The 25,304-nt window shown below is 40.9% G+C and overlaps 1 protein-coding gene across 3 annotated transcripts in view; it reads right to left on the minus strand.

Moving 5' to 3' along the window:
- The window catches only part of LOC127366021 (neuropilin-2), a 95,264-nt gene that overhangs the window by 59,644 nt on the left and 10,316 nt on the right, over positions 1-25,304 (minus strand). For all 3 annotated transcript variants that reach the window (XM_051404699.1, XM_051404697.1, XM_051404698.1), the window contains exons 2-4: positions 22,483-22,663; positions 10,315-10,496; positions 2,373-2,600 (exon numbers count right to left, since the gene is read on the minus strand). In XM_051404699.1, coding sequence (XP_051260659.1) covers positions 2,373-2,600; positions 10,315-10,496; positions 22,483-22,663 — 591 coding nt within the window. The remainder of the gene's footprint in view (positions 1-2,372; positions 2,601-10,314; positions 10,497-22,482; positions 22,664-25,304) is intronic.

The following is a 25,304-nucleotide window of genomic DNA, read 5'->3' on the forward strand; positions in this document are numbered from 1 at the left end:
CCTTTACTACTTGCATGTTTTTTTCTCCTTTCTTCTACTATCTCTATCACTCCCTCCTCCACTGACATCTGCTCATCATTCCACCCTCTCATGTCATCGCCTCTCTTCCTTCCATCTATTAACTGTATCTCTGGACAGGACATGGCTTTACAACAGGTATTATATATATATATATATATATATATGTGTGTGTGTGTGTGTGTGTGTGTACATCCAAGGATCTAAGTGATTCATCTACTGTCTTCCTTTCTAAGACCACAACCTGTGTATGTCAACACAGACAGATGAGTGTGATTTAAGCCCTAGGGTGTGTGTGTGTGTGTGTGTGTGTGTGTGTGTGTGTGAGAGAGAGAGAGAGAGAGAGAGAGAAGGGATGGGAACAGAGATAGTAGATCCATCCTGCTACTCCCTGACTCCTTTCTCACACTTACAGATACACACACAAGGAGGCTTGGAGGAGGGGGAGGAGGAGGAGGAGGAGGAAAACGAGAAAATAGCCAGCAATCGATCAGTGCTATTGATTTTTTTCTTCCCTTTTGGAATGGGTGGATATTTGAAATAGGGCTCTTGAGCAAATAACGGTAATAACTCTTTTCTTGATGGTGGTGAGGAAACAGGAAAAAAAAGGAGAAGAGAAAAGAATCTCGAATGCACAGAGATGATTTCTATAAATAAATGACCCATATTTGCGTAAAACATTGGTCAAACAAATGTAACATTTTTTTAGGATTTAATATTTAATATTACAGACACAAATTGCCTCATTTCTCTTTCTCCCTCTGTGTTTATGAATTTAATTTCAGCAGCGTATTAGGTTGACAGAAGGCACATTTGTCCCTTGCCTGACCCCTGCAAACACATATGTGATAACACAAACACACAATGATACCAATGCCATGCCCACCCCCCTTATTAGTTTCACATTGGGGTATGTGCATATGTAACCTCCATTTTGGAAAGCAAACAGTTGAGTTGCCAAACTCACACAAAACAACCACTTCATTACACTTCATATTCTAGTTTTCTCTGTTTTTTACTTAATTGATTTCCTCAGCCACTCCCTTTACCTTCTTGTCTTTTGCCATGTCCTTTCTTCCTGCTTAGGACTTTACTCTCCTGCAAAGGGCAGAACTAAGTCCTTCACCTCTGAAGCTCATCCTGTACATTTCCTCCCCTTTCAACCTCCTCCCACTTCAATTCACTTTCCTTCCTTTCCTTTCATCCTGCTATCCTTCTTGTGGTCTCTCTCTATCACTCAGAGGTGAAGCCTTTCATCCTATCTTTCTCTTCCATCCCTCTCTTTTTGCCTTTCTGGTCATCTTTATTTTCTACTTTCAACTTTGCTTAACTTCTCTCATCTTCAATTTAACACTCTGAAAAGAAGGAGTAAAGGTGTAGTGGCTTTTTTCTTTTCTCCTTTTAACTGCTCTCTTGTCTTTGCACCATCTCTCTGACTTTTCTCGCCTCCTCAGGCTAAATTCATATTTATAGTAAAGTTATTCATGGGAACAAAGGCACTATTGTTTGCTCTCCTTTGCTACTAATGCCGTTTAGCCATTGCTGGGTGTTTTCTATGTACCTTACAAGATTTAGGAATGAAGCAAATAAGAATATGTCCTGTCAATTTCTTCAAATAGTGAAACTGAAAACAATGGATTGTATTGATTATACAAATACAATTATCAAAAACAACAATGAAATAGTTTAAAATACTACAGCAAATATTGATTTTCTGAGACAAATCGTCCTTCCTGTTTCCAGTCCCACTTGCTGAACTCATCTCAAATCCTCCTGTTTCTCCCAGTCTTCTTCTTAAAGGCAGACTAGAGAGCTTCCGGCCTTCATTTATTCATCTCAACATCTCCCTCCTTTGTTCCAATCTTCCCAGCAGTATAGGACTTTCTGCTGCCCTTCCAGTCCTCTTCTTTTTCTCTCTACCTCTTCCATCTCTTGGAACTAGATCCAAGGTCTTCGTGCCTTGGATTTATCCTTCTAAACCCTTCCAGTCCTTCTAGCAGCTAGACCAGAAATATCCTAGCCCTCTACCATTCCTCCTCTCACCTCCCCTCTTTTCTCCCTCCTCTCAGCAACTCCTGTTTTTATTTTCCCCTTGAAAAGTTATGTTGTTTCTCCACAGTAGGTGCCGACATCCTGCCTGTAAGCTCAGCTTTCATCTACCAACGCATAGCTACTAAAATAGTTGCTACTCCACCTCAGTCAATAATGATGTAGGCAGGGCAGAGTACACACCATTTTGCTCTGTTGACTCATGAGATGGCTGAATTGTTCTTGAACATCTCCATCAAGATCATAATCATCAAATACAAATTGTCATCCAAAAACAAAACACATCCAATTGATCAATGCCTCACCTCCTGGGAGCCCGTCCCACACTTCCAGCCAGTCGTACTTGCAGTCCCCCTCCCCGCCCGGCAGGGGGTCGTTCTCCAGGTCAAAGGTGAGGAAGGTGAGGGTGACATCCATGCTGGGGGGCACGATGATGATAAAGGAGCACTCCAGGTTGTGGGGGTATTTGTCAGGGAAGCCCGGGGACTCAATGAGACCTGAGGGACTGGTGAAGTTACGGGAACAGTCTGAACCTGGGATGAAGACACGGAAACATAATGCATATAATGAGGTGTGTATTAAATAGAAAACATATATTTATAGCAGTTTGACGTTGGTATGACTCATTAACCATGAAAAATGTTAGCACAAATGTATTTAGAAAAGGGCATAGATGTCATAGACATAATTATACTTCAAACTAATTATATTATTTAGGGCAGACACTCAGAGATGCATCAAACTCACAGTAAACCGAATGATTCCCAGCGTAGCTATCTCAGCTTTCTTGACCAGATATAAATCCAGCTTTGTGAGATTAACTCTGACTCCAAATTATGTAGTTTAAATGCAGTTGATGTGATTGTTGGTATTTGTGCAGTATGTACAACACAGTTACTAGGTCTGCCGAAGTCATAACTCATATGCTACACAATGGTAGTTTAATAAATGTAAATCCTGTGGCTAAAAAGTGATGTAGCTTCAATGTATGGAATAAGATTAATTGATAAGCATCTGTTTCAGGTGTAGCAGCTCAAAAACACAGACATTTTAACCAGCAAGCTTTTAAAGTGGTAAACCAGATACCCTGGACGAAGATATAGCAGAGTATGAGTGAGAGGGCAAGCCTATAGAGGACTGAGTGCAATGAAAGCCCAATATTAGTGTGTCCATAACAGAACAATACATCTGCTTGTGAGCAAAACGCTTTATCCATATTAGCTCCTGAGAAAATGTAAAGACAACCTCAACCCCATAAGAGATATTGCTCTCTGAATATTAACAAAGAAATTGCAGAATTCAAGTGAGATGGAGGGAAGCAAATAGAGACAGAGATAGAGAAAAATAAAACCAGAGGGAAATTAAGTTGAGCTAGGAGTGAGATATGTATCAAAAAGTAAAAAATGAAGTTATGTAAGTGAAAAAGATATATGAGAGAAAACAGGAGTGAGAAAAACCAATGTCGGATCTTCTGATAGAGTCATGGTTGGGTGGTCTAGCAGTTATGAGAGGGTTTAAATATCGTCATATGTACGCAAGCACACACACACACACACACACAACACACACACACACACACACACACAAATGCACACTGTGATATGGGGCTCTTCATTTCTGAATGACTGTAATACCCTCTACATTAATACTCCCTCCCTCTCACACACACGTTATACGGGGTATGTGGTCATACCAACTGGACCATTATTTCTGTTCACCCAGCCATGTATGACCAAACACCCACACACACACACACACACACACACACACACACACACACACACACACACACACACACACAAACACACTGTCTAAGCCTCTTATGGTAACCCATTTCCCTCTAGTCTGTTTGGGTGTCTGCTATTGTCCTTGCACGCTTCCAAGAGTAAATAACGAGAAAATAAGTAAGAACACATCACTAGAAAGTGTATTCTGGCATGCAAAGGGCATTAAACACATGTGTTTGTGTCACAATCAGGCGTGTTTCAGCCCCATTTTTCATCTGTCGTACGTTTGTTTGACAGAACAGATACACATCAATTTTAATCAATACCGCTGTCTACATTGGCTGCTTGATAGCTCATAGCTGTTTTAAATCTATTTTATTCTGACTTATGTATGTATTGGGCTTTGAGTGCTGTCAGTAATGAAATTGGTCCATGACTAAAATGGCTTGTTTCGCTGAACATCTCCATGGAAACTATGTTTTTAGAGTACAGACTCTGTCAGACAGTTAGTGGACTGAAAGATGGCATCAAATAAGTCATAATAAGTAAGTGAAATTCAAAATCAAACAAACTAGGGTGGGTGTAACCTGGAATATTGGTCTTGTTTCCACCCTTCTTTATTCATCTTGGACAGCAGCAGTTTGGGGGAATTATGTTTAAAAATCTGACATCTGACTGATTTTAGGTAACAATAGAGAGAAACATGATTGACACTGAAATTTTGTTTGCATCTATGGTAGCATCCATTTTCCACTGCAACATCTATTTTTAGTAAGATAGAGATTGTCTGTTTGTCTTGATATATTGTCTGTTTTTCTGTCCTACTTTCCAGTCTGATTTGCTTGTTTTTCTGACCCTCCCGCTCATGCAGTGACCTCAGTTGCAAGCAAACACACATTCACACAGACTCTCCCCGTCTCTCACGGGGTTCCCCTTGCGTCTGGACCCCCTGCAGAGTCGGTCGCTGGGTAGCGCAGGTCTGCGTGACTATGAGCATGTGTGTATGTGTGTGTGTGTGTGAGTGTGTGGAGTGAACGCCTGACCAGTTCTGTTGCCGGCAGCGATTTTATTCCCTTCTCATTACTTCATGTTCATGAACATCGCAAAAACACTTGTGCCCTCCTTTTTCCTGTCCCTACTCCACATTCTCTCTTGGCTGTATCCACCTTGTGCTTCCTCTTTGCTATTCATTTAGTCAAATCCAAAATGGAATATTTTGTACTTTGTGTAAAAAATTTAAAATAGCTTGTGTAGTGTGCTCTTCACTAAATCTGTGTACATCTGTTTTCTAGGACTTCCCTTTTGTTCCGCTCAACTTATCTCCTCATTCATTTCTCTACTTTTCTTTTCTGATCTTTCTTCTTCTCTTCCCTCCTGCTGGTTTTTCTTTACCATCTTCCCATGCATCTTTTCATCCTCCACAGCTCCATCAGTCCCTTCCCTCACACTGTCTCATTTCCTTTTCTTATTTATTCTCACTTACCATCTGTATGAATTGGATAAGTGTGAAAGAAACATGTGTTTTACTATGGGGTAAGGTTAGAGGAAGTATGTGTGTGTGTGGGCGTGTGTGTTGCTGGGTAGATCTGGCACTGGTGCTTATGGCTCAGTGATCTCTGGGAGACAGGACTATGTCTGTCAGCGTGTGTGTGTGTGTGTGTGTGTGTGTGTGTGTGTGTGTGTGTGTGTGTGTGTGTGTGTGTGTGTGTGTGTGTCTGGTAAGCTGGCATGCAGACGTCTACTTTCATTTAAACTCTTTCATGCCAATGGGCTATTAGTCGGGATCAAACCCACAATTATTCCCTCCCTCCTTCCATCAATCTCTAACACACACACACATACGTGTACATGCAGAGGAGACTTAATATTCACACACACACACACACACACACACACACAGACACACACCAGGCCCACACACAGCTCCAGAGTTCCTGCAAAACCACAGCTTGGGTTTTCCATATGTATGGTTAGATCCCACCTTGTGTGTGTCATTTGTTGTCAGTCAAGTTGGAGGCTTGTGGTGCTGAAACTCCTCTGACATTACATTTCAACCTCTGTCATTGAATCTCAGCAGGGATTTCCCTCCATACTAAACTCCCTATTCAACCAAATTACCGCTGACATATGAAATCAAACTGTCACAAAACAACCACCCCTTAGCTACCCCAATGCAATTTGCTAAAAGCTCCAACCTAGCATTACTATGATGATGTAATTCAGTGAAATATTTTCAAATTCATTCTTGAGTTTGACGTGTAGAAATTGAAGCATCTTGGAACCTTTTCAGTCTGCCATAGCTCAAAACATCTGCTTTATACTAATATTTACACACAAACCAGTGTAAACAAATCTTTCTAACCCCCCAAAAAAAAAAAAAAAAAACCTCTAAATGTATCTGTCAGATTCTTACAATTATAAAATTTTCATCAGTAGGTGTAGTTTCAGTCCTATAAACAATGTGAGCAAAGCCACTTTTTGAGTGAAAATGTTTGAAAAGGTTCATTGTGCATTTTGAAGGGAATCATACCTCTGCTGTTTGTTACATTCAGCTCTACCACAGAGCACCTTTCGCTTTTCACTGGATCTGGATCCACTTTCCTCAATGAAAGCCAGAGGAGGGAGGAGCAAGCAATCCGATTGGTTAGACAGTGTAATAAACTGACTTGATGGGTCGTCGGACAGAGGCAGAGAGGAAGTGCCTAAAGGCATTTGGTAGAATGTAAACAACAGCAGTTATTGGAAGGACTGTCACGAAAGCTTCCACATTACACTGCCTGAGGTGTGTGTGTGTGTGTGTGGTGTGTGTGTGTGTGTGTGTGTGTGTGTGTGTGTGTGTGTGTGTGTGAACTTGGGTTACTCAAATCCGTGCACACAGTTGTATTATGGGTCCCCACTAAGTAAACCGGTAAAATGTAAGGTTGAAATTTGTCTTTTGGTAAATGTTAAGGATAAGGGTTGGGTATATGTTATGGTTAAGGTTAAGATAAGTGTCCAGGGAATTAATGTAAGTCAATGAAATGTCTTCTTAAGTGACAAACGTAATTCACATGCGTGTGTGTGTGTGTGTGTAAGTGAGTTAACATTTGCGTGCAGACATGCAAGCTGCCCTCCATTTGTGAGCAACTGTACAGCCTGCATCAGTGCATTCTGTCTGGTGAGTTCTGGGTCACAATAACAGCTGGGGGCTCACTGCCTAGACAGTGGATTTTGATTGGTCGCCACATTCTGGGCGCTGTGTTCCTATTGGCTGGAATTTTACTACAGTATCCACAGTAACAGAGCTGTAAACAAAAACAAGCGTGGCATGTGTTACTTTTTTGGGGGTCTTTTTTCCCTTAATTGTGATGTTTTGAGATGTTTGTTCAAGTTTATCTGTGTATCAATGCCTTATATGTCCTAATTATTTACCAGCCTTGTATGTGCGCTACATATTCTCCAAATATGACAGAAGGACAGAAAACACACGCACGCTTTTCTGCTTTAGATACATGTTTTCCATGGTAGACATGCGTCACTGTATATGTATGTGTGCCATTTCCAGACCGATTAGACCGTTAATCTTTGAGGGGGTTAGTAATTGGGACACCCAGAGAGCGGGGGGGCAATGTCCTTCAACATGCATGCACACGCAAACCTTCTCATTACTCCTAAAAACACAGACCCCAGTAACAGGAGGGGACAGTGATCCCAGAGCCCCTCCTCTCAATATTCAGTCAAGGGGATGAAGGAATCGTATCCGCGCTAGCAACACGGGACAGTGAAACCGATTCCTTGTTTTAAATGTAATAGATTCTAACAGGAAAAAAAGAGCTGATTGTTTTGAATAAATTTTCGCACAGATTTGATGCCCTCAACAAAACAAAGGTTTGTCTTCTGACAGAGACTGAAGAGAAACAAACAAATAAATTAAAGTTAAACTACTAAATGTTTTCTATTGAAAAACTATTCAACACTATTCAAAAAAGACTGATTCATTTTAATTTTCTGAAAGATAAAAATTAAGAACAATGAGCTGTAATTACGAAAATTCAGGTTTTACAAGGACAATATTAGTACAGCTGTGCTTGAAACCTCTTCACGATAAGTGCCTCTATCCTTGTTTCCCCCCATAGCTTCTAGTAGAGAGAGTACATTTGCTAGCAGTGGAGGCCGTAGAAATACACAAGAGGAGAGGAGCACTGTTTCGTCTTCCTTTTAATGTAGCAGAATGTGCTGGGGTAGCAAAGATAGATACGTATTAAGAGAGTTCACTGTGAGGCTATACAGTATGTATGACACACACACACACACACACACACACACACACACACACACACACACACACACACATACACCCAGACACACATACATAAAATCTAGTCACCCACGCAACCAGACGTTCTGCTGCACCTTCCAGGATAACAAGATCGTGTTAGCAGTATGGCAACAGCTTGAATGTTCCAAATGGCTCCATCATTACTGCCAGGGAAGGCTGGACACGAAAACACACACACACACACACACACACACACACACACACACACACTTTCGCACACATACAAAGTTACACAGATAGAGACAAACTAGAGGAAGTGCTGTTTATGCTGTTGTACAATTTATCCATTAAATCAGCTGTCCTTAAAAACTGAGATCGTGTTTGTGTATGTGCAGTTGATGGTAACCTGGGAATAATTCCCTCCAAAAAGTGTCCAACTAAGAAAAACGACAGAATAAATCATTTCACCAAATGCCCCAAAACAACAGTTTTTGTCATTAAAGTGACAAAGCCAGAGTGACAAAGGATGGGTCAACAAATGTCACGTGGGAGAGACAGCTGTTTGTTTTCAGTCTCAAGCTGACAACCAACATGGCTTTCTTTTAACCAAGACCAGAATCATTCCATAACCTTAACCAAGTTATTAATGTCACAGTGACGACGATTAAAGCCCACTAATGTTAGCAAAGTAGTTATTCTGACCTAAACCAAGATGTTCCCCTAACCTTAACCAATAACTTATTTTACATTTACCTAACCAAGTCGTGTTTGTGCCTAAACCTAACCAAGCCTTGATCACAGCACAACTCAAAAATGTGTAAAATAAAAACACGTGACACATGTACGTGTCATAACCTTCATAAACAACAGTAATGTGCAGAAATTGTGAACTAAATATACATAATTGAATGGAAGAACTGGATTACTAACTACTGTTTCTGTAAGAGAAACTGTAAGCAGAGAGCATCTTAAACCAAAACAGTGGACTTCATAAATAATTGCTTCCCATGAAACTATTGTGATAGTGTTTCATGTTTTATGTTTGATATTAGAATGTCATAAATCAAAATCCAAACCAATTCGTTGATTCACAAATCTCTCTCTGTCTCTCTGTCTTTCTCTCTCTAGGGTGCTGGGGTGTGAACACTGACACCCTTGTTGTTTTAAAGTCATCAGGTGGACTGTGTCAAGCGCAAAAGACACACACACACACACACAGAAGAAATCCCAGCAGGCCGGTGCCAGCAAGTGAGAAACACCGACAACCGCACGTGTTGTGTTAGTAACCTCAGCCCTCTGTGTGTGTGTGTGTGTGTGTGTGTGTGTGTGTGTGTGTGTGTGTGTGTGTGTGTGTGTGTGCTTGTGTGCGTGTGTGTGTCTCAAGGGAACAGGGCTCAGGACTCAATTAAGCAGACATGTGTGGAATGCTTTCAGGGGGAACGGGACAAGATGGCTGTGGGGCCGACACTATGCGCCCCTCTGTCTCACTCGCCCTTGATCTCAATTGGTCTCGCTTTGGCTGACCCATGGCTGCGTGAAGGGGAGCCATGTGAAGCGCACACACACAACACACACACAAAGTGCCATGAAGGGGAGCGATGTCTCGCCTGGACAGTCTAAAGGGCTCTCAAGGGTCCTCTGCTGTGTCTCTCGTCTCTTACTCTCTGTCTCCCATGACACTATGGAGATAAACGAGGCTTGGTCACCTAATGAAGCATGTTGAGTCCTCTATGAGTAGCTTGTAATACAGCTACTAATAGCCTATTTGCAAAGGTGCAATCCCTCTAAAATCCTAAGTCTGTCCATGTGTGAGGGACATGAATAATGTCCCAATTGTGAGTCTTGGATTCTTAATAGAATTTGGTCAGAGTATTGCTTTATCGAAAGAAGACTACTTTTCCGAGCCATACAACAATGTCACATATTGAAACACCCTGGAGTCCTAGGGTTTAAGGCTCTGACTATGTCATGAAAACATCTACCATTTGACCTTTGGTTATTACAGTATGAGTTGTAGTTCCAGTGCCTCATTAATTCCTGAACCCAAGATGCCCTTTTTCAGCTGCACCATTAAAAGTCTGACATGTACTGATTTGACAGACATACAGTTTATAGCATACAGCATTACAGTACAATACTGTACTGTACTGTACTGTACTGTACTGTCAATACGTGTCTGACTACGTGTATCAAAAAATAATGTTATATTCTTCGAGAAAGTGCAAGTGAAAACCATCCGAAACAACAGTAGCATCCATTTACCGGTTTTGAAGATTTCGTAGCGCAGTGAGAAGCCCGCCCCCTGGTGGGCGTAGTCTGATACGAATTTGATGTGGAGTGATGGCCCTGACGATATGATCGGTGCAGGGGCGATGTTGCTGCAGTGCTTCCCCAATAGGTCAGCCGACTCCGAGTTCCCATCGTGGATCTCTACATAGTCATACCTGCAGAGGATAAACAAATATTATTAAATACTCCGACATACATATAGATTAACTAAAATTCTATACCATTTTATCACTATCCTGAGACTTGCAGCTTGTGGGAACTCTGGCAGAGAATGCAATACCACAGGGACAATAATAGCCTACAGTACTAAATATCAACTACTGGTCATGCTTGATGTGCAGACATTTAATTAATGTACTGATGAGGTGTTTTGTGGAAGAGGGGAGAGGAGACTTTAATTTGAGAAAGAGGAAATTGTTAAATCCTTCCAAGCTGCTTTGACTCAGATGTTATTAGTCTTTTTTTTTTCTTTATTAGTTTTTTCATCTGGCAGGCATTGCATTGGATTTGGCTGCAAAACGGAAGCAATGAGCAAACTGTTTGCATCTATCAGTAGCTAGAGGGACCTCTGAAAGCACAGTTACTATCAGCAGAAGCATGGGTGTCATTACAATTCAAATGAATCCAGCAGAAGACATTGGCAGTTCACAGATGGTGGAGGAGGAAAAGAACCACCTGCATAAGGCAAAATAGAAAGAGAAACCTTTTTTGACATTTGTGATTATGTACTCCAACTGCGACAGAACATCATTTTCTGAATTATAACTATATTACATGCAAACAAAGGGAGAGTGTGAATGTAAGATGATGTGCTCCCTTGCTTGCATAACCAAGAAATTCAAGAGAAAACTGATTCCCAACCTCATGCAACCAATTTTCCTAATTTTCTGCTTGTTATCCTCAAAGTAAATTCTGAGTTTGATGATATTTTTAAAGCAATGCCGTGCTTTCAAAAGATATGATTGATGAACAAGCCTTGTATTGTGCAAGAAAAAAGACATAAAACAAGGAAATGTACGTCTTTTGCTTTATGATAGGTTGAATGGCAGAGTGTGAGAGTAAATGTAATCATAAAGCTTTTTGAACTATGCATGAACCCTGCAGCCTTTGATGCTAGTTAAGGATTAATGTGGAACAAATGACTGTAGTTTACATCTTTGCCCAGGTCTAATTCAATAATGTTTGTAACTCAGCCTGAGGGCCTGCAGTCTTGAGAGAAATTCATTTTCCACTTCGTAGAGTGGATCAAGGCATTTTCCTGGTTCTTTGTCACTTAGAAATATCTCACATTTTTTCAACTTTCTCAATGAAGGAATAGACGCATTATGATTAATAAGGATTTATCACTATGCAAAGACAGAAGTTAAAGTCAACTGCCATTAAAGTGACATTTTTGTCTGTCATACAACATCAAGTGCTTTGCTTTATTGTTCTTTGTGCTTTTCATAAACGTACATTAAAATCAGAATTTACCTAAAAGTACACATGTCCATGCTGAACAGTACACATCAGGAGAAAAGCTGTCTTTTCCTTCTATCCATAAAGGGAAGCTTCTGACCTGAAATCTATTTTTATTCCCATTTCTTTCATCTTTTCTGACCACAAATGTTAGGACCTATCTCCAGACCCACAGCAGGACGGTTGCCTCTGTGTCTGGATACCAAAGACACACCTGTCTGGCTCTAAAATAGCTTCCTGGAAAGAAATTCCTTGAGCAACTTGCCATGAAAGAAGACACAAAGTCACAAAGCTTAATTCTGAGTGAAGTTAATTCAGTTTCAATTATTGTTTTTTTTCCCCTCACAGTAAAGCTATGGCTGGACTCTGTTTGCACATCTTCATCGATCAGTTCTGACCACAGTGCCGTTAATTGCTTCAATATTGAGCTTTCTACATTTCTCTAAAGTGATCAAACATGCCTCAACCTCAAAAGAACCCAAAGTACACTGTCTGCAGTTTAAGATACATGCTTTAAGTACAACATTCATTTACTTTTAAAACAACCCAGCGACAGGCCTCAACAGATGAAGCAAGTTTCAGATACCAAGATTAAAGTACCACACATGGCGTTTCGTTGCTACTGTACAGACAGATAAAATATACATGAATATAAAAGGCGTGTAAATCTTTACATTATTTGTTTACATGCCATCACAGTTATGTGGACTATCATTCCTGAACCCAGAGGCCAAAACACACATACAAACACACACTGGTTTTGTCACTTAGGAGCACATTGCATGGAATCATATCCATTCCCTGGACACACCACAATCAAAGTCTTAACACTAATGTTTAGTACAGTAAGGTAAGTCGCCTTAATGTGGCTGTAGGAACATAGTTACTGTTATTGTAATACAGGTGCACACACAAGTGGTGGATATTTTATGCTGTGTTACATTGTAATTTTGTTTTACTCAGCTGTCAGAGTGAGTTATCAACATGTTTGTGTGTGTGTGTGTGTGTGTGTGTGTGTGTGTGTGTGTGTGTGTGTGTGTGTGTGTGTGTGTGTGCATGTGTGTGCCTTCATCCTATTACCTCTTGTCTTTTAACAATAAGACATGAAGAAAGCACAGACAATAGGAGTTGATTCAACACTACAGATCCCTCATGGCTCTATAAAATGCTGCCAAGTTTACAGATGAGAACTCTGTTGTGCATAGACAGAGTAAAGAGTGTGTGTTTTTCACCCTGGCTCTCAGTGTGTGTCACAGTGTGTATTTTCGGTGTTTTTCTGACAGGTGAGCTAGCTCCCGACATTATGCGGGTCATGCACCTCCCACTCTCCCATCATGCTTTGTGTCTGCTTTGCGTGGAATGAACACCACAGTTATGACGCAAGCTGTCATTGCACTGCGAGGACGTGTGTGTGTGCGCATGAGTGTGCATGTGTGTGTACATGTCACAGATCTTGTGTTGTATTTTCACAAGAGAACGCCTCGTCCCCGCGACAGTTTCCTCCTCCTCTTTTCTGTAATGACAACTTTGTTTAACGGCTACTCGTATCCTGACAAGATCTCTTTTTCTTTCTCTTCCTGGCTTACTCTTTCCTAATTATTTTTCAGTGTTTCACTTTTCAGCGCTTTCCTTTTTTTTCCTGTAATTCTTTGTCTTCTTTATTTTCTCTCTCGGCCCCCTTTTCCTCTGTAGCTTTCTCTTATGTGCTGTCAGGCACATAACCAGTGGCCAAGAGCCAATGTGTGGGTGAGGCAGAGGAGGCAGAGAGGGGGGAGAGAGACGATATTAGAATTTGTGAATATTTGAATTTAAAATATACCCTTTATTAGCAATGCTGATAGTGAAGCTGGAGAATGAGATAGATAGATAGATAGATAGATAGATAGATAGATAGATAGATAGATAGATAGATAGATAGATAGATAGATAGATAGATAGATAGATAGATAGATAGATAGATAGATAACAACAGCTGTATCGTATCATTGACTACATTGACATGAAAAATTAGTGATCATCGAGTGGGTCCACACTAAAACACAAAGGTTTTTCTGCAATGTGGAACTGAAACAGCAAAACGAAAGAGAAAAAGATTTCAAATCTAGCCGGCACAGTGCGGACGTAATCAGAGAGAGAACATGACACTGCATTCACCCTGCCAACTCCTCCCCTCGGACAGACAGAGACAGGTGTCCCTCCATCCCTTCCTCCCCTACCCTCCTTCCCTACAGCACTGTGCCTGTAGGAGAAAGCAGAAAGACATGCACAGCTACTTCTAAGTCAGCACACACACGTACGCAAGAGACTTGCACAGACACACAAACTGTGTGTCTTACACATAAACACACTGATGCACACACACACACACACACACACACACACACACACACACACACACACACACACACACACACACACAGCCTGTGGCCATGCACTCGGATGGATCTATAGAAGGGTTTGAGGTTTCCTCCAGTCTGTCTCTGTGTAGGAGGAACACAGCTTCTAACAAACTGTTTAATCCCATCATCTCTTCCTCTCTCTCCTCTTCCCCAATATATTCCACTGCAGCCAATCAGTGATTTTCTGGGACTTGCCACAGGGAATGATAAGCAGTCTGAATTTGTTTCTCCCCCACTTTTCTCTGAAATTTGCTCGTTAACAAGAGGTGTACAAGATGTTTTTTTCCCCTTGCTTACATGAAGGAAATTATGAAAAAAAACACAGATGAAAAACACAAATTTTGGTTCCAATTTTGGGAGGTTATTGCTGTGAAGAAGGACAAGCATTCGGACTGAGTTGCAGAAGCAGACTTGAAACTGACTAAAAGATTTGACATCATGAGAGATTTATGTGTGCTTGTGCTTGTGCTTGTGTGTGTTTTGGGGGTAGGGGTGTTTTATGAGCGAGAAAGCTCTGCAAAGCCTGTCTGACGTGAACCAAGGCAAAGGTTTGGATACAGATGCACTTCCACCCCTCCTCCCCTCCTCCTAGTCCTCCCTTCTGCTTTGGTCTTAATTGCCTTTCACACGTGTTCTCTCTCTCTCTCTCTCTCTCTCTCTCTCTCTCTCTCTCTCTTACAGTTCTTACACCTGCACATTTCTTTCAAACATCAGGGGTGCCCTTAGCAGTAGACAGAGCGTCTGCACCACTGACACACACACAGACACACTAAAAAAGCTGAAAGCAGGCCAGAGTTGGAGTTATGTGTGACGGTGTTTTCATAAAGGTGAAGAAAGAGAATCAAAGTCCTTTAAATAACCCAATTTTTATTTTATTGAATATATTTTGATGTTTTTATTTGTTATATGTTTATGTAGCAAATAAGTACAAACTTTGAGAAAAAGCTCACAGAACAAACCTTACCATCTTCCAACGCACATGCAGAAATCAGCGGTGACCCCATACAGTGCAAACAGGGACACTAAGTTAGATTAATTTTAAGATTGTTCATAGAGAAGTAAAACTGGACTGCCAGGCTTTCTGTCAGGACAAGAACAATTATAGAGGTGGTGGATTCAGCCGCGCCCTCTGACTGTTCACAGATGCCAGAAGCAGCACTGATAATTCCCAGAAGGCATGACAGGATCTATAGTTCAGTAGCTGCTTACTGATGTTTCTAACTTACTACCTACTTCTTATTCTCAAGATTGTACATCCCTGGAGATGAAGGATTTCAAACACTACCATCCAGCCATGATAAAGTATTTGACACACGGAGCCTGAAATTCTTAATCCTAGATGCTGATAAATCATCAAATCCAAGCTAAGAAAACCTTCTTTATACACCTAAAAGTATCTATTTTGTTCACAATACAAAACCTGTTGAATAGGAGCCATCATAACTATTCCCTCAGTCTAGAAACTTGTATCTTAAAACTGTACAAATGTTCCCTGCGGTTTTCATTCATACATTCAGAGTAGGTTAAACATTTTGTTTGCATGGACCTGTACATAAGACAGAGGGTGCCCTGCAACACTAAAGCAGTTAATAGAGAGTGAGGAGGATGACTGAGTTCACTGTTATCAAGTAATAGGCCTATTACTGCAGACAGATGGACAGTGTGTGTGCGTGTATGCACATACAGTATGTGTGTGTGTCTGTCCGGCGGTGGTCTCCAGGACAACCAATCGATTCCTCATTATGGCTTTAACACACATTGATCAGGGTCAGTCCTTCAAATACACACACACACACACACATACACACACACACACACAGACACACACTACAGTAACAGACATTGATCAGGCAGACCTTCAGGGCATCAGGGAGTGTTAGTGAATCAGACCACTAATATTATCATCGTTACCTGCTGCATTACCTGCTGCATTACCTGTGTGTTTGTGAGTGTGTGGATTTCCTAAAATCGCCACCCAGAGCTTAACAAATCTTCAAATTTCAGAGCTTTTTCTGTGACCCAAGGGTTGTGTCCAAAATCACTCCCTATTCACTATGTAGTGCACTATATTTGAGCGTCTGTGTGAATTTATAGCGTCCTCAGAAATTCCACAATGGCACAAGAGAAAATGTCCATGGCATGGTTGATTACGCTAGACATGTTTTAAGCAGTGGATGATGTTTTTCTAACTTCCAATAGGGTTGAAGTGTCTGGAGTTCATGTATTTTTGGAGAAACAAACTGCACTTCAAGTCAATAAAAGATCCACATCTATGCTGCCTTTTTCTCTGATGCTGAAGTGTCTGACTTAACTATCAACCACACAAATGGAAAGCCTAAAAGTTGTTGCTGCTGACCAGTTGGCGCCATTTAACCTCACAGAATTTGCAGATTGCCTCAATTAAACTGCTGTTGAAAGTCATCACAAGTAGCTCACTGGAACATAAATGATTAGTCTCTGATTTACACTTGCTAACAACAGCAACACGTCTCAACCTGCAAAACATTATAGGTATTGCAATCATGATCACAACTGTGGGGGGTAAATGCACACATCTGGGTCCAAAGGTCTTATCCTGGCTCCTCTGTTTATCACTTTCCTATAACATTGTCTTTCAGCTTTGTGCTAGGATGCTTGTCTGGACGCATGACTCCCCTGCTGGTAGAGTCAGTGTGATGTAAATTCGAACTTGCAGGCAGCTGCTAAATGCCCACAGCTGGTAACTGAACATCCACTGCCACTCCAAATGCTGTTCCTTGCACTTCCTCTCTCTCTGTCATTTAGTCTCTTTATCTCTCCCTCAAACTTCCCTCAGCCCTAAGGCCAGTGTCACATCACATAACTCTACCTTTTGCTCTGCTCTTGGTTTTGCCCCCAGGACTTTTGCCTGCTAGTCAGATGTGTCTGTATGGTATATATGATCAAATAATCCAACCTTTCTATCACAATGCATGTGATTTACAGGTACTGTATGTCCGAGAAGAGGACAGAAGAGAAGAGAGGAGAAGAGAAGAGAAGAGAAGAGAAGAGGACAGAAAACCTAGCAGCATGAAGTTAAATGATTGATTGAGGCGGAGTACAAAGACAAGGTCTAAATCATTAGTGAAACCATTATCGTTGACTGCAGCTTCTCTGTCATATAAATCACTTCTTAACTTACTGCTTTACTCCACACTTATTGTGTAAGCCACATAACCATGAAACTGCCTACGTGCCTGTCTGCTTGTTTTACTTTTATTGTATATAAGTTTATTTGAGAGCCCAAAATGCTTGCACTTCTTTTCTCATGCAAACATATGTCACATATATGTGTGTATGTGGGTTTGTCTGCAAGTGTGTGTTTCTCTCATATCAATATTACAGATATTATCAGATTTGGTGTGATGTGAGGTAAAGGAGACCTGGAGAGGGTAGAGGAAGAAGAGAGGATGAGAATAAGAGACAGACATATAGAAAGGGGATTTAAGTGATGGATAGGCACAGACTGAAGGATAAAAGAGGATGAAGACAGATATAGGCTGAGGAAAAGTCTATAAATGATAAAGAGAGAAAGAGGGTTGAAGAAAGAGGGAATAGATGCATTTTAAAGAGGGAGACAAGTGAAGGAGAGGGAGATAAGAGCATAAGAGAGGAAGGGAGACAGGGAGAAAAGGAGGATAGCGTGGCATTTGGCTCACCGCCTGTGTTTTCTCATATGCAATGCTGAATAATGATTTGGCCTACAAAAGATTGGCACTCTGCAGAAGGATGAGGGCAAGGAGATGAGAATATAGGAAGAGAAAGGAAGGAAAGGAAGGGAGAAATTACATGAAAAGAGAGACTGAATAAGTGGAGGACAGAAGGAGAAGTGGTAAAGAAAGAGGTATGCGGTGGAAAAGAAGGTGGGGCAGGGGAAGGCGCAGGAGCAGACGAAAGATGATAGATGGGGTCCGTTGGGCAGTGGTGAGGGTGCGGGAGGGGTGAGGAAGGGTGAGATAAATGGAGGGGAGAGGAGAGGGAGAGAGCCAGGAGGAAAGAGGAGAGGAGAGAGGAGGTAGCTGTCAGGATGATTTGAGCCTGCCCTCAACGGACCCTGACGCTGCACTTTTCCCTAAGCAGCTGTGTCTCTCTCTCTCTGTGTGTGTGTGTCTGTGTGTGTGTGTGTGTGTGTGTGTGTGTGTGTGTGTGTGTGTGTGTGTGTGTGTGTGTGTTCTTTCCAAACACTCCAAATAGAGTTCTTGCTTTCAGAGACAGAGCAGTGCAGTGAGCTAAGAGGAAAATGTGAAGTAGACAACCAACCACTGCCTCAAAAGGCTACATACTGTACACTTTAAAAAATGTTTTTTTTAGCAGCTCTTTGACCTTTACTATCTTGGTAGCTGCCACATGGAAAATGTAATATCACCGTCTGTCAGATGAGTTTTCATCATAAATATTCATCATTTAAGAGCGGTGGTTTCCTCTATTCTAGGAAGACAAATATAAAGTAAATTAAGTAGCTTTTCTCTCCAGTACATTTGTGAAAAACTCAAAGAGAAAAGGAATATGTCTAGAGATACTGTCAGAGAGCTGGACTTGTTGCTGTGTAGAGACTTGGGTTTAAAAATTGTATTTCTTACTGTCGCTTGAAGGGTTAAAGCAATAGTTTGGCATTTTGTAAATGTATGCTTAGTTGCTTTCTTCCCGAGAGTTAGAAGAGAAGATCGGTACCACTGTCATGTCTGCACAGTAATTATGAAGGTAGAGCCAGCAGCAGTTAACTTAGCTTAGCTCGGTGGGTGGAAACAGGGAAACAGCTAGGCTTGCTCTGTCCAAATGTAATACAATTCACCTTCACCTCACAGAGTTACTCACCACAGCTCACAGAGTTATGTGTTATGTGTGAGTATTTATTTGTGACTTAAAAGAGTCCTGTTGTCACCATGAGGCTGCCTTTAAGCTCATCTAAGCTAACTGTAGCTTTATATTTAATGTACAGGCATCATTCTTATCTAACTCTTGGCAAGAAAGCAAATAAGTATATTTCCCAAAATGTCAAACTGTTCCTTCAAGTTTTCCTTCAAGTTGCTGATTAAACTTAGAATGATAATTTGAAAGTGATGGTTAAAAAGTGTTGTGACATTAACTAAAAAACTGTAAACAGTATGAGCACAATGAAGTTGGAGGTGTGTTAATTTAAAATCATGCCAAACATAAGGTTTTATCAGATTAAATACAGTTAACATTTCTGCTTTAGCAGTTAAACACCTTATAAGGTTCATCAACTGTGCCTGCAAATGAAGGTGCACGCACAAAACCGATTATGGTTGTAAAATGATGCACTGCATGCACATGGTGATGGAGTAATTTGGTACCATGGTGCCTGTCATGTGATGGAAATGGGAAGTCATGGTGAGTCATGACTGGCCATGGATATACTGGGCCAGAAGCTTCCTGTCAGTCTTCCTTCTCATCTGTCTCACTCCCTGCAGCTGTCTCCCTGCACTTAAATTGCTACGGTATATGAATCTTAATGAAAACATCTCTTTCCGTCCGACCACCTCTCCATCGATTTTCCCTGCAGAGCCAGCAGAGTGCTTGACAAAATGTGATGCATTATAGATTACAGATTACCATCTTAAATTGCAATCAGGGCCATAATAGATTAGATTGCTTCAACGTAGTGACACAATAAAACAACCCTTGTCTGACCAGGCCATGCAGATTCATAACAGGGCTGATGGTGCGAGTGTGTGTCTTGATAACGTTTTTTTTTTGCGCGTGAAACAGATGCAACCATATCATTTTTTTTAAGTGATAAAAAGAGAGAGGAACCATATTGCCTGTTCATAAAGCAGTCTTTGTCTACAAACACAGATGAGTCCTTTGTCTTAACAAGATGAGTGTGTGTGTGTGTGTGTGTGTGTGTGTGTGTGTGTGTGTGTGTTCTCCTCTCTAGGATTAACAGCTGTTTTCTGTTTCTCAAAGCTGTGAGCTACTAGCCTGAGAAAAGAAACATATGGATAATGTTCTTATGAACATGTTAAATTAATCTTATCATACGAGAACAAATTGTTAGATATACCTATTAGAGACAGAAAAAGAGGGGTAAATATTTCAAGAAGAGACAACATTAGACAGCCAGGGTCAGGGTTACTGCTGTCAAACACTAGGTGACCACGTATGTCTGCCCCCCGCAGACACACACATACCCTTTGCTTCTTCTCTTTGGCCTCTGTGCCCTCTGAACTTAACAGCTCAATTTCAGCCTACCCCTGCACACACACACAAACACTGACACACACGCCCCAGGCATTGAGCGCCTGTAGACTTAAATAGCTCTGCACTGTAGGACAGTTGTAAATAACAGCCTATTAGACCTGAGATGTTACCACCAACATTGCAAAAATCTCACTATTACTGGCATGGTTTAACAATTACCGTGTCAAAAAATGTAACTTGTCATTACTAGAAGCAAACTGAAACTAAGAAAATGTTTAGACACACACCAAAAGTCTACAGAAACACTGTATGCATACACTATGATAAATAAATCATAGCCAGTTGTTTCTAGCAGTTCAACAGATTTTCTCCTCCTGGGAAACTATTGGACTGTAAATGGATGTAAGAAATTCAAAGAGAAAGAGGAAAGAAAGGGGGGGGCATAGGGGTAGAGAGAAAAAGAGAGAGAGAGCATTGAATGCATCAAACTGGTTCGAGGATAAGAGTAAAACTGAAAGATGACGAGGACAGGGAGACAGACAGAGAAGCATGTTTTTCATTTCCACAGCACAGTGCAAAAGTAAAGCAAAACAGCGCAGAGCACAGCACGCCTTCAACCTTTCAGCCTTTCAACAGACAGCCAGCCAGTGAAATATTGATGCTTCAATTCCAACAAAGAAATGTCTGAATGATTTTGGTACATCTGAGTGGGGAAATTCACCTATCTATAATTGATACAGCTGAAATGTTAATAACTGGATAGGAAAGCACCGGAACAGAGACAGAACGAGAACAGGAGGGACGGGTGAAGTGTAAGTGTGTGTGCTTGTGTGTGTGGTTTTTCATTTGTCTGCCTGTATCAGTGGGCTTGTATCTGTGCCCATTAGATTCCTGAGAGCCAGTGGTCTCTTCTCTACTACTGTTTGCCTAGGATGGATTCATACCTGACATGATGGTCCCACAAACATGAGGGAAGGCCACTAGTTTCATTTACAAAAAGGCAAATAACAGAGGATTTTACAAGTAATCTGATGATCTTTTAGGTAAAAACATCAGATTAATAGAAGCCTCAGTGTTTTTTACCGTCATTACACATTAGCTTCTGCACTACTTACAGAGTAAGTTTGTCATCCAATTGTTTTTTGATAAACCCTTTTAGTTGGTTTTTATTATATAAATATTGAACTTGTTATCATATTGCAGTATTGTAAGTGTAATTGCCATTTTATGAGCTGCAGCTCCAATTGCAACCGATCTCTTTTTTGATAGCCTGCCCTAAAATTTCTCTCAATTTTTACAACGTGTTAAGTCTTCTGACTTTTTCACAGCGCTTGTGCTGGATCAGAAACATTGCAGATGCTGGCCCTAAAATCTCAGACAAAGTGTCCCAGAGATTTTGGACTTTAAATTGAGCTGTTCCAAAACAGCATGACTTCCCTTAACTTAAATTCTGGGAAGAATTAGCTGATTCTCATTGATGTTTAATTTTTTGCTCCATGCCCCTTCTTATCCAATTTGTTGTGCAGTTATCTCTTGTTCAATTCTTAATGTTTAATATTTATATGTTTTATATAATTGATTATTGGTTATTTATTGGTTATTCAGAGTAAATCCGTGTTCGCGTTAACCAGTCTGATTTCCCAGCATGCTGTTCTGTCTGCCTTTAGGAGTGCTGTTTATCTATTTTATGCAGCAGAACTGTCTGCCTTTATTTCAGTCTCACTGTGCAACCAAAGCCAAACCGCCAAAAACAATGATGGACACCAAATCCTCTAATCTGTGTTAATGCTTCCTGAGTGTGAAAACCAGCCTGGAACAGTAAATGTGTTGTAATTAGACTTTGATAATTAGAGACAAGGGACAGAGAGAGGCCCCAGTGTGATTATTATGGGATAGCTAAAGCCAGAGAAACAGGAGGAGAGTGGGCTGAAGTTCACCAAATACCCAGAAACTCTCACACAGAGACAGGCTGGTGGAGACAGAAACTCAAAGTCAAAACTCTCAATTCCCATCCATCCTTAGTCACAATCCTCTCAAGCAGTCTAAATCTTCACATCATTTAATTCACTCTTTTTAACTCCCATAACATCCATCCTGTGTTTACCTGCAGTCCAGTTTCTCTATCTCAAAGTGCGGGTTGAAGTTGAGAACGATGCGCTGTGAAGGCTCTGGGGCTGTGATGACCCAGCGACAGTTCTGGTGGGGTGGGTACTCCAGTGGGTAGCCGGGAGTGGTGATGTATCCGGCATCGCTGGCATCTAAAAAGCCACCGCATGGCTCAGACGCTAGATGGGGAAAGAGAGATAAAAAGTTAAATCATCTTTTATACAAGTTAAGAAAGTCAAATGTATGCAGAAACATGTTCCGTGGTTTCGGTCCATTATATCGTCTTGTGTAATATATGGAAATCCTCCTATACAAGTACTGAAAGTGTTTAACTTTTTCCATAGGTTAATACACAAGTTCCCACATTGGAATAAGGTCACTGATTAAAAGACAGGGAACATTTTATTGCAAAAAGAGACCATAGAGTAAGACTGATTGGATAAACTCCCAATACCAATATGTAACCATAATAACTTCCCTCACAGCAACAGATATAAGTCTAGAGTATCATAAGGGTCGATGTTGTTTGCTTATCATGACTGACCAGGCGGATGTCAACGTTCATGCTTTCACACTGGGAAAAAGAAGCAAAATGGATAAAAAGCAGATAAGAGGTGTGTTTGCAGAGACAGGATATGAGAAACAAAGAAGTGTGTGTCTGCGTATGTGTCTATGTGGATGTGGTATCAAAGGTCAACTCAGCATCATGACATACAAAGACTCCATTCTGACCCATTCTGACTAATACACACACACACACACACACACACACACACACACACACACACACACACACACACTAACACACACACACAGTGAACAAGACCTCCAGATGCCACAGTTACTGTCACAGAGCGGATCCACTTGTCGGCAGTCATACGTCTGTATTTTGTCATACACAATGCCACTCATTCAGAGCCGCAGATGTACACTGACATTGATGGGTAACTCATATATATCTGTGACACCCAACGACATAACACACACAACTCTACTGTATTACATCTATGGCATCTATTGTACACCAGGCTGGATGTGCTTCTTGATGGATTGTCCAGACTTTCTCCATGAACTGAACTTCTTCATTGTTTAAGAGCTGCGAAACTTAAGTTAAACCATCATGGTGGATACACTGAGTACCATCTTTGTTAAGTCCAAGCACTTCCAATACAATGGAACCGTATGAGCCACAATCTGCCAGAAGTGACTCAAGAACTGGGGTTGTTAGTTTGCTCCTTTAACATCCCCAAAATAACACTCCACCAATTTGATATAATATACGTAATAATAAATGTCTTTCAGTGTCTGCAGACAAAAGACTGTGGCAACTTAAATGTAGTCTTAGTGAAGGCAGAAAATGAAGAAGTACTTTATCTGAGTAATTATTTAGCCACAAGACTGTGATTACACTGTACATTTGGACCAAAGCAGATGCATTTTCAACAAATATTTTGGGTAGAATGGTGGCCACAGTGGACCAGGTTGTCCTAATAAAAACAGCATCTGTGAATGTCGGCTGCTTGATGGGAAGTATTTGGCTGGTAAGCAACCCCTTTGATAATTTCCTGTTTATGAAAGAAAACAAACTCACAATCAAGCTTCTGACCGTCTATATTATTGTTTCAATCAGAGCTAAATGCGCCTCAAGAAACCTACGTCATAAAGAGCAAAAATAAAACTGTGTGAAGACATTGTGTAACTTCTTGGTCTGTGCCACCGTCTAGTCTTCTTCGCTATGACGTTTTATTTATCGCCACTGTGCTGAGTAGGGTGACATAGCCAAGTCAAACTACTCAGCAGAATACAGCATATCTTAACGCTTTAAATAGACTGGCTACTGTAAACCTACTCTGAGAAGAGTCACACATGCAAACATTCACACACACGCACAGCATAAACACTTTATCTAACACCAGCTTCTAAATAAATCCAAATAGGAAGGTAAAATAAACTTGCAGAATCTAAAATTTTTTTATCGTGCCTACAAATATATATGCACATGGGTTGATAAATATACACTCAAGAGTCAGCAATAGAAGATGAAAGTGGAGGTCAGATCTCTGCACAAAGTGATTGACACTTTGGCATCTATATCTGGTGTCTACCTCACACTGTCTGCAAACAATTAGTGATCACCCCTGTGCTTCTCTCTCAATCTCTCTGCCTCTGAATGTCTCTCCTTCCTCCGTCATGCTGTGAAACTAGTCCTGTCTATCTCCTCCTATCTGTTTCCAATCTCCCTGGTGACATACAGTAATACAGGAGTGGAGTTACAAGGCCTATGTAACCCGGCCAGACGCATTTCATCTCAGCACCACCTGGATTAGTGTTTAACCACTCTGGAATCTCACAGCACCATCAGCCAAACACCACTTTTAGCACAGCGCTTAGCTAACTGTCTCTTATGAAAAATCTGGGTTATGCAGAGGCGATGCAAGGGGAAAACATCTAGGGTTGTTAGAGAAATGAAACAGATTAATAATCTATTGCTTGGGACTCATAACGCAGTTGTTGTTGCGATATCTTAAAATGAGAAGATGTCTTTTCATTAGATTCAGTCCCTGGATGAGACACAGTGAAGGTTTACTCTTTCTTTTATAGAGGACTACTTTACTCTTAATGTTATCATCTTCTCAACCAACCAGTGGATACACAGAGGGCTAGACACAATAATATGAACGTGCAATCAAAAAGCAAATCCAGGACAATAAAACATACTTTTGTGAAGTTTATGTCTGTTTTTGTTTATGAAGACTATGTCAGATTTATACATTTATCTAGATTATTATTATATTTTCTGACGAAAAAAATGTGATGATG

This window comes from Dicentrarchus labrax, unplaced genomic scaffold (assembly GCF_905237075.1).
Source record: "Dicentrarchus labrax unplaced genomic scaffold, dlabrax2021, whole genome shotgun sequence".
Lineage (NCBI taxonomy): Eukaryota > Metazoa > Chordata > Actinopteri > Moronidae > Dicentrarchus > Dicentrarchus labrax.